Source organism: Nomascus leucogenys, chromosome 11 (assembly GCF_006542625.1).
Source record: "Nomascus leucogenys isolate Asia chromosome 11, Asia_NLE_v1, whole genome shotgun sequence".
NCBI classification, from domain to species: Eukaryota; Metazoa; Chordata; class Mammalia; order Primates; family Hylobatidae; genus Nomascus; species Nomascus leucogenys.
In genome coordinates this window covers 46,996,779-47,007,116 of record NC_044391.1, presented here as the reverse complement: position 1 = coordinate 47,007,116, position 10,338 = coordinate 46,996,779, and the positions used below count along the sequence as shown (strand labels likewise).

Genomic DNA, 10,338 nt, shown 5'->3' with positions numbered 1-10,338 from the left:
TACCAAACTATGGGGTTTATCTTGCAGTCCTCGTACCAGGTAGTGCCCTTTGCACAAAATATTTCACCTCATTCCATTAGGTCCTAGATATGTTGGATGGACAAATCTAGTGATGGAAAAGCCATTTGCTTTTCTGCCCCACCTTGTCCTATGAACCGGGGTTACCTCCAGGCTCACAGGTAACACATCCTTTCCTTGATTATTGAGGATGTGCCCAAACATGGAAATACTATCCTTATATGTAATCATATTAGCTAACATCATGACCTTTTATTATGTGCCAGGCACAATGTTTTGCATGTCTTAGTTTACTTAATCCCTTTAAGAATCCTATATGGTAAGATTTTATTACCCTCCCTTTCCAGATGTAGAACTGAGGTTTAACCAGGTTAGATAATATGCAGTGGGTCACACCATCTGAGCCCACATTTGAACACAGGCAGTCTGATTTCTTTTTTTTTTTTTCCTTTTTTGAGATGGAGTCTTGCTCTGTCGCCAGGCTGGAGTGCAGTGGCACGATCTCGGCTCACTGCAATGTCCGCCTCCTGGGTTCAAGCAATTCTTCTGCCTCAGCCTCCTGAGTAGCTGGGACTATAGGCATGTGCCACTACGCCCAGCTTATTTTTGTATTTTTAGTAGAGGTGGGGTTTCAACATGTTGGCCAGGATGGTCTTGATCTCCTGACCTCGTGATCTGCCCCTCAGCCTCCCAAAGTGCTGGGATTACAGGCTTTCTTTTTTTTTCAGACAGGGTTTGACTCCGTTGCCCAGGCTGGAGTGCAGTGGCCTGATCATGGTTCACTGTAGCCTTGACCTCCCAGGCTCAAGCAATCCTCCCACCTCAGCCTCTTGAGTAGCTGGGACTACAGGCACGCACCACCATGCCCAGCTAATTTTTGTATCTTTTGTAGAGACAGGGTTTCATCATGTTGTCCAGGCTGGTCTCCAACTCCTGGGTTCAAGCTATCTGCCTGCCTCAGCCTCTCCAAATGCTAGGATTACACGTGTGAGCCACTGTGCCCAGCCCAGGCTGATTTCTCATCCCACATACTTAACAATCAAACACATTGCCTTTCAGTTATTATATCATTTATTCCTGTCATTGCCATGAACAAAATGGAAGCAACCAGGGTGATAGTTGCAGCCAATAGGCACTGACCAAAGAGAAGAGCCGCTGATTGTATCGGTTCAGCTATTAAGAGCCTGTCCTCCAGCTACCAGCCTGATGTAACCAACTCTCATCATCTTTGAGTTTGTCATAGATTTTTTATTTTTTTTAGGCAGAGTATTGCTCTGTTGCCCAGGCTGGAGTACAGTGGTGCCATCTCGGCTCACTGCAACCTCTACCTCTCTGGTTCAAGTGATTCTTCTGCCTCAGCCTCCCTAGTAGCTGGGATTACAGGCACCCACCATATCCAGCTAATTTTTGTATTTTTTTTTAGTAGAGATGGGGTTTCACCATGTTGGCCGGGCTGATCTTGAACTCCTGACCTCAGGTGATCTGCCTGCCTCAGCCTCCCAAAGTGCTGGGATTACAGGTGTCAGCCACCACACCTGGCCTGTCAGAATTTTTGAGAGAAATTTTAGAACATCTTTTTTTTCTTTTTAAAGCCAATTTAAATACCTGTTATGGGTTGGTTTTTTTTTTAAGGTAAGAGAATGAACTTTCCAAATTATCTTCATGGGAACAACTTAGCAATCATTTAAAAATGCTTACTTCTTTTTCTATCTGTCTATACCGATTCTACAAATGTCGATGGAGGAGAACAGAACTTGGCAGAAATATTATGAGAGATATGACTATCCCAGCAGGAATAAAATGATGGGAATATAGGATGATAACAGGTCAACTCAACTAGCTTAAACAAGACAATATCTAGGCCGGGCACGGTGGCTCACGCCTGTAATCCCAGCACTTTGGGAGGCCGAGATCGGGAGTTCAAGACCAGCCTGACCAACATGGAGAAACCCTATCTCTACTAAAAATACAAAATTAGCTAGGGTAGTGGCGCATGCCTGTAATCCCAGCTACTCGGGAGGCTGAGGCAGGAGAATCGGGAGGCGGAGGTTGCGGTGAGCCGAGATTGCACCATTGCATTCCAGCCTGGGCAAAAAGAGTGAAACTCTGTCTCGAAAAAAAAAAAAAAAAAAAGCAGCGAGATAATATCTTATGTCACATAACAAGAAGTCCTAATTAGGGCGGTGTCAAACCTGGTTAATCAAAGAGCTATGAAGTCTTTGTATTGTTCTGCTTTGCCAAGGTGTCTGTTTTGTCCACAATATGGCTACAGAATTCCTAGGTACCATATGCAAGCATGCAAGGTCCAGAGGAGGAAGACATAGTCTTTTTTGTAGGTTTCTTTTAAAAGTGAGGAACATCTTCCCAAAAGGCACCAAGCCAACTTTCCCTCTGGTCTCAGTGGTCAGGTCTGTGAGACCTGTCCATGCCTAAAGCAATCCCTGGCAAGGGGAATGGGACCACCACGACTGACTCTGCATGTCAGGCCTTCCCCTTGAGCTGAGATTGGACTTCTTTTCCTGAGGGGATTCTTGAATTAAAGTCCTTGTTTAGTTAACAAGAAAGAAGTGAGTGATGAATGTTAAGTATGCAATAAGGTCTAATGGTCTAATATTTGGGGCAAGAAAGATGAATATTTGCTTGATCCTATTCTATGCCAAGGACTTTGCCTGGATTCTTTCACTTAATCCTTACAGTAAACCAAAGAAAATAAAATGAGGACATTGTCATCCCCATTTTGCTGCTGATGAACCTAAGGCATAGAGAAGTTAATTAAATTGTTAAAGGTCATATAAGAGTCAGTGATAGCCAAGGCAGGCAGATCGCCTGAGGTCAGGAGTTTGAGACCAGCCTGGCCAACATGGTGAAACCCTGTCTCTACTAAAAATACAAAAATTGGCCGGGTGAGGCGGTGCGTGCCTGTAATCCTAGCTACTTGGGAGGCTGAGGCGGGAGGATCGCTTGAACCCGGGAGGCAGAGGTTGCAGTGAGCTGAGATCGTAGCACTGCACTCCAGCCTGGGCGACAGAATGAGACTGCGTCTCAAAAAAACAAAACAAAACTTGAACTTGGTTGCATACATTTAATTTTATTTATTCCACCCCCTTCCCTGAATTTGAAATGTTAAAAATGTCTAGTTGCTTAACATGACATTTTGAATTTTTACAGATACAATTTTCATGAGCTAAATTTTAAATTCACAATATTTTAATTAAAAATGCTACCAGGCTAGGCATGGTGGCTCACACCTGTAATCCCAGCCCTTTTGGAGGCCAAGGTGGGAGGGTCACTTGAGCCCAGGAGTTCATCAAGACCAGCCTGCGCAACATGGTGAGATCTTGTCTCTACAAAAAAAATATAAAAATTAGCCAGGCCTGGTGGCATATGCCTGTAGTCTCAGCTACTGGGGAGGCTGAGGTGGGAAGATTGCTTAAGCTTGGGAGGTCGAGGCTGCAGTGAGCCAGCATGGCACCACTGCACTCCAGCAACAAAGTGAGACCCTGTCTCAAAAAAAGAAAAAAAAAAGCCACCAGAAAAATATACAAATATCATTATGCTGCTTTTAGGAAACAAAATCACAATTCTTCCTTCCTTCCTTCATTTATTTATTTATTTATTTATTTATTTATTTTTTGTGGCAGATTCTCCCTCTGTCGCCCAGGATGGAGTGCAGTGGCATGACCTCGGCTCACTGCAACCTCTGCCTCCAGGGTTCAAGTGACTCTCCTGCCTCAGCCTCCCGAATGGCTGGGACTAAAGGCATGTGCCATCATGCCTGGCTAATTTTTTATATATTTTTAGTAGAGATGGGGTTTCACCATTTTGGTCAGGCTGGTCTTGAAGTCTTGACCTCAAGTGATCTGCCGGCCTCGGCCTCCCAAAATGCTGGCATTACAGGTGTGAGCCACCTCACTCAGCCCTTTCCTTTATTTATGTTTTTTGTTGCTGTTGTTTTTTGTTGCTGTTGTTTTTTGTTGCTTAAAAGCAGTGCTTCCATTTCATTATTTGATCATGGCTTTTTAAATTATTTTATTTATTTATTTTTTTAAGAGACAAACTCTTCCTCTGTTACCCAGGCTAGAGTGCAGTGGTAAGATCATAGTTCATTACAGCCTCAAACTTCTGGGCTCAAGTGATCCTCCCATCTAGCCTCCTGAGTAGCTGGGACCACTGGCATGTGACACTACATTGGCTAATTTTTTTTGTTTTTTGTTTTTGTTTTTGTAGAGACAGGGTCTCATTTTGTTGCCCAGGCTGGTCTTGAACTCCTGGCTTCAAGCAATCCTTCCACCTGGGCCTTCCAAAGTGCTGGGTTTACAGGCATAAACCACCATGCCTGGCCTAATCATGCCTTTATAAAAAAATCATTTTTTTTTAGAGAAGAGGTCTCACTATGTTGGTCAGGCTGGATAGGAACTCTTGAGTTCAAGTGATCCTTCACCTCAGCTTCCCCCTGTGCCCCACTCAATCATGCCTTTTTATTATAACTGATTCTGATGGTATGCTGACAGATGTACAAATTAATCAAGTCCTTTGGAGCTTAAAAATAATACAGTAAAAAATCATTTTTATGGTGCGGTACATCATAAAGTTATTTATTTATTTATTTATTTATTGAGACGAAGTTTTGCTCCTGTCGCCCAGGCTGGAGTGCAACGGCGCCATCTCGGGTCACTGCAACCTACGCCCCTCCGGGTTCAAGCGATTCTTCTCCTCAGCCTCCTGAGTAGCTGGGATTACAGGGGCGCGCTACCACGCCCAACTAATTTTTGTAGTTTTAGTAGAGGCGGGGTTTCACCACGTTGGCCAGGCTGGTTTCCAACTCCTGACCTCAGGTGATCCACCCGCCTCTGCCTCCTACAGGCGTGAGCCATCGCGCCCGGCCAATAAAGCATTTTAATGCATTTTTCCTCAAAGTATTCATAAACTTCAACTTGTTCTGGGTAAAATTATTTTCCCCTTTCTACCCACAATAAAATGAGTAATTTAAGTCCTTAACCTACACATTATTCTTACATTGGAATATTTAATAAGAGCTGCGATAATATTATATCTGAATAATGAAATAAGAGAAACCAAATAAGAAAAATTTGTCATAAAGCCCTATTCTCCTACATTAGATTATGTGCATGGCACACACACGGATCAGCTTAAGCTGGGTGAAACTATATGGAGTTAGAATTCCTGGCTTGCTATCATTCAGTAGCTGTGTGGCCGAGAAGACTTTAATGTTGTAGGACCTTTAAAATGGGCTGTAACTCAAAGGCCCTCCTTCTGGAGTTGTTGTGAATCACGTGGGGTAATATACTATTTTACAAGATGGATGTGTAAGCCCGAAGGTGGAGCAAGTTTGCAAGTCTTCTTTCAGCCTGGGGACAGTAGGATGACTCATGAGTCAATTCTTCTCTCCTTCCCGTCATTTCGGGTCCAACTCTTCCTCCTGTAGTCCACAAAAGAGTACGGCTGACCGAGACCAAGCAGAGAACCCAGTAGGGTGTGTGACGTTCAGATCAACAGAACGCAAAGCAGAACGGTCCGAGTACTGCCACCTGCAGCCACTTTCCTCTCTTTAAGCCTCAGCTGCTGCTCTAGGTGTAAAACCGGCATAAAATAGCACTACCTACCTTACAGAGTTGCTCGGAGGATTGAAGGAGATAATGTAAGAGAGTTTGGCTAGTTTGGCTATGATGGGTGGACATTTTCTCTTTTCTAACGTCTCTCTTCCCCTCCTAATGAAACCGCTTCTGAAGCTCGCTAACTATAGCAGGGCTTGCAGCTTCAAAAGAACCTTTCAGTCAAGATCTTGAAATTAGTATGATTTAAATCAGTGCAGTAACATCAAGGTGTAAAAGACTGTTACCCACAGGTGGCTTTAAGAGGATTAGCTGACTGAAGAATTTTAGAAAACATGGAAACTTTTTTTGTACGTGGATGAATAGAATTCCCTGATCTCCTTATCCCCACCACTTAAACCATGACTTGTGGGTGACCGTGGAAGGCTGATTGTGGCGGGGACATTTACAAAGCACATTTAATTAATGAGCACTCGATTGTTCTGTAACTATAGAACTAGTTCACCCTCCACTTGCACTGAGTGCGCCTAAGATAACGATCTTATTTGGAAGCGAGCCCTCGCTAGAAAGAAGGGGAAAAGGGTAAGACCGAAGCTCAAATGAATGACCAGAAAGGATGTTTTCATTACAATAAACTCAACCCAGTTGTTGACCTCCCCACCCATCTCTGCCAACTTGAAATCCTCCAGGAGGGGCGAGCTGCTGGGGTTCAGGACCGGGCGTTGCGGCTGCAGGAAGCCGTGGGACCTGGGGGTCCCTCGGCCGGGCAACCCCCACCCACCCCCACAGAACCCTGGAGCGGGGGCGAGCAGGGAGTGGACGCAGAGAAAGTTCTCCGCTCTGCTCCCGCCCTCTCCGAAACTCGAGCCAGCGAGGCTGGGGGCGGGCGGACGGCTCGCAGAGGAATTTGCAGTTTCCGGGAGGTTGAGGAAGCGACCCGAGCACAGCCCCACCAGACGTAGCCCTAGCGCCCGGCTTTCCGGGTTCCGCGACGCTGTCGGGAGAAACCCGCGCGCCTGGAAGGGGCAGGCCGGGCTCCCCGCACCTGCGGGCAGGCGGGGAGGGTCGCGGCTGCGCGGGGTGGGGCTCGGCCGGTCGCCCGTCCGGGGCGGGGCCCAGGGAGGCGGAGTCGCGGGCGCACCGGGGCCGAGCCGCGCCTGGAGCCGGACGGGGAGGAGGCGGGAGGGGCCGGGACAGCCTGATTGAGCGGCGGCCGCAGCTGCAGCAGGACTGCCCGGGGCCGCGCGCCGGGAACCTCGCGGGGCTGGCGGGCGCCGCACCCCCTCCCTGGCTGCCTGCGCCCCGGGGAGGCCGCCTGCGCGCGACGGGACCGGCAGCATGAGCAGCGGCTACAGCAGCCTGGAGGAGGACGCCGAGGACTTCTTCTTCACCGCCAGGACCTCCTTCTTCAGGAGGGCGCCCCAGGGCAAGCCCCGCTCCGGCCAGCAAGTGAGTGGCGCGCGGCGGGCGCTGCAGCCCGCGCCCCAGAGCCCCGGGGAACCCGCCAGCCCGCGCCCCCTGACTCCACGTGTCTCTGCGGGGCGCTCGGGGGATGCTCGCCGGGAAGGAGGAGCGGGCCGAGAAGTGGCTTCTGCCTTTTCGGGTCCCGGGAACGTGCCTGGAGCTTGTGCCTGTGGGTGAGGGAAGGCGGAGGAAGGGCGGGGAGGCTGAGGGCCGGCTTCTGCCTTCCGCGCCGGATGGCCTCTGCAGCTCCGCCTCGGGCCGCCGCCTGCGGGGAGCAGTCCCGGAGCCAGCAGGAGTCCCTGGGCCACTCCCCCATGTTTCCCCTTCGCGTCCCCGCTGGGTCGACGGTCGGGTTCGCGCGCCTGTCCTTCCTGTTAGTCTGCTTACTCATTTGTGGCCCCCAGAGTGGCTTGAGTCAACGTGTAATAGCTAGGGGTGGCCGGGTGACCTGGCCTCCTCTCTTCCTGGCCCGGGCGCCCTGGTGGGGTGGGGGTCCAGGGGCACCGCGGGCCTCACCACCGTAGGCGCTCACTAAATCTCGGTTGCGGGACTCAGGGTTGTGCGTTTCCTGTAAAGCTAGGTTTTTTGGTGCCCAGATGTTTTGCAGACAAGCTCCTATGCTAAATACTAGCCAGCGACAGCTAACCCTCTGGCCGGTTTCTTCCTTTTTTGGAGGCAGCACGCCGTGGGAAGCACGAGTTGGGAAAAGATGGGAAGGGAACTTGTGTCAGTTTCGCCAGCCGTAGCCGTGTTTTTTGGGAGGCCTTCCTGAAACGGGGCACGTCGGCTGGACTGAGGAGCCCGGTGCTAGAACCCGCGGCCTCCTGGCACTAGGAGCCGCACCAGGGAGCCGGGCCAACCCGGCCACACTCACATCAGATTACAGAAGATTGTAATGGAACAAATTTGTTGCTTTTAGAAAACAGGCGTTCACCAAACATTTCTATTAATACCGGACTGAGACCTAGAGACTAGAAGCAAGAAGAATTGTTCAGGGGCCGGATGATAACTTTTTTTGGTGAATGTGGGAGGGTGCAATCTGTCAGGGTGGTCTTGCCAGAACTCTTAAGTTTAGCCACTTTCTGAAGTAAAATTCTTTCTAAAATTCGGAAGTTCTAGTCTTTTCAGGCACTTAAGTCCCAAACCAGGAGGAGGAGAGGAGACGGTGAAGGGTAAGCTGAAGTCAAATGCCCTTATTCAGTAACCACAGTTAATCTCAAGTCCCGGTGCCATAGTTGTCTGTCTTGTATTGTTTCTAAGGCTTAAGGCCCCACTATTTACGAGTCACTTTGAGTGGGATCTCTTACTTTCAGCAGAGTGTGTTCTAAGAGCATGAGATTGTTGTGAAGTTTGGAAGTTGGAAATGCCCTCTCCTCCCCATGCCCACCCTCCCAGGTTATAGAAAAATTGCATTTGCTTTTGCTTTTTCCGTTTTGCTTTCTCTTTCTTGGCCTCTCTTTTCCCCTTCTCCATTTTGCATTTTCTCCTTTCATTTATGTTGCTTTCACCACTTGACATGAAAAGGAACTCATGCTAGTTTGAAGTTTATTCCAGAGGTGTCTGCTAATCTCCTGAAAACTGGCTGGTTCTTGGATTCTCCAGGGGTGAGATGCCACAAGGGCCAAAGTATTCAGATTTGAATTGTATGAGAATCCTTTAGTGCTTTAAAGAGTAAAGACATCAGTTTTTTTCTAGGTTTATATGCATTTAGCATTTCTTTTTTTTTTCTTTTTTTTGAGATGGAGTCTCACTGTGTTACCCAGGCTGGAGTGCAGTCGTGTGATATCAGCTCACTGCAACCTCAGCTTCCCTGGTTCAAGCGATTCCCTTGCCTCAGCTTCCCGAGTAGCTGAGATTACAGGCATGCACCACCACATCTGGCTAATTTTTGTATTTTTAGTAGAGATGGGATTTAACCATGTTGGCCAGGCTGGTCTCAAACTCCTGGCCTCAGGTAATCTGCCCGCCTTGGCCTCCCAAAGTGCAGGGATTACAGATGTGAGCCACCGCCCCCGGCGCATTTATTGTTTCTATGTTGTATGCAATCATTTATGTATCATCTAGCATATATGTTATACTCAGGGTAGTATTATTTAGCATTTAGAATTAGTCTAACATTAATACGTATTTTGAAATATTGTGTTGGAAATCAGGACAGGAAGACATAGTTCGTGCTTGAAGAGCTTCATATGTGTATTTGAAGCTTTATTGCCTGCATATTTTTCCCTTCTAACGTAACACATGTAAGGTGCTGAGTTGTAGAAGTTATTTGCCAGGCAGAGAAAGTGTTCTAAACTATGAATTTTAGTGAGCATTGTGGTTTATTTAAAGAAGTGATATGAATGTTTTAAATTCCTGGTAAGATTGGTGAATTAGGGAAGTAAAACATCATAAATATAAAGCAAAGCACTCTTAATGTAGAACATTTCTTTTATCTAAGGTTAGATAAGCCTTTTTCTTCATTTTCATGCTGATGATTATAAGAATAAGATAAGCACTTCTGACATATAGCATAGTAGTGAAATTTATCCTTTCCATAGAGAGATGGAAAGAGAGGTATTGCTAGAAGGATCTATTAGAGATACAGTGATTTTTTTTTTTTTTTGATGCTGTACCACCTGGTGGAAAGGTGAGAAAAATGAGGTTTCTAGATTTCTTGAAACTATCCGGAGAAAACAAGATGTTTGTGGTAAATGCAGAATGGGGAGAAAGGGGTGAGGGAGCGGGTGGACTAGAAATTTCCTTCTTCTCTTGCCAGGCAAGGGAACATAGCCCAACTTCTTTCTATCCCCAACAGTAACAAAAACCTTATAAAGAAAATGTTATCATTTTCTTTCTTACTTTAAACCCCATTCTTAACAAGAACAACAACAAAAATGGAAAAGGGTTAAAACCTGTCTAGGCCAGGTGTGGTAGCTCACGCCTATAATTCCAGCACGTTGGGAGGCTGAGATGGGAGGATTGCTTGAGCCCAGGAGTTTGAGACCAGCCTGGACAACATGGCAAAACTCTGTCTCTACAAAAAAAATGCAAAAATTAGCCAAGCATGGTGGCACCCGCCTGTAGTCCCAGCTACTCGGGAGACTGAGGTGGGAGCATTGCTTAAGGCCGGGAGGCAGAGGTTGCAGTGAGCTGTGATCGCACCACTGCACTCCAGCCTGGGCAACAGAGCAAGATCCTGTCTCAAAAACAAAACTGTCTAAAAGATATAAAGGGAATGAACATATGACCTTTTGTGACAGTTTGAATGTCATGTTTATTGTATCCCCAGGGTCTGGATCAG

The 10,338-nt window shown here is 47.3% G+C and overlaps 1 protein-coding gene across 1 annotated transcript in view; it reads left to right on the top strand.

Moving 5' to 3' along the window:
- Positions 1-6,751: 6,751 nt before the first annotated feature.
- Positions 6,752-10,338, top strand: part of RASSF3 (Ras association domain family member 3) — an 88,772-nt gene continuing 85,185 nt past the window's right edge. The window contains exon 1 of the mRNA XM_030822301.1: positions 6,752-7,040. Within this exon, the coding sequence (XP_030678161.1) occupies positions 6,930-7,040 (111 nt within the window). The 5' untranslated portion in view covers positions 6,752-6,929. The remainder of the gene's footprint in view (positions 7,041-10,338) is intronic.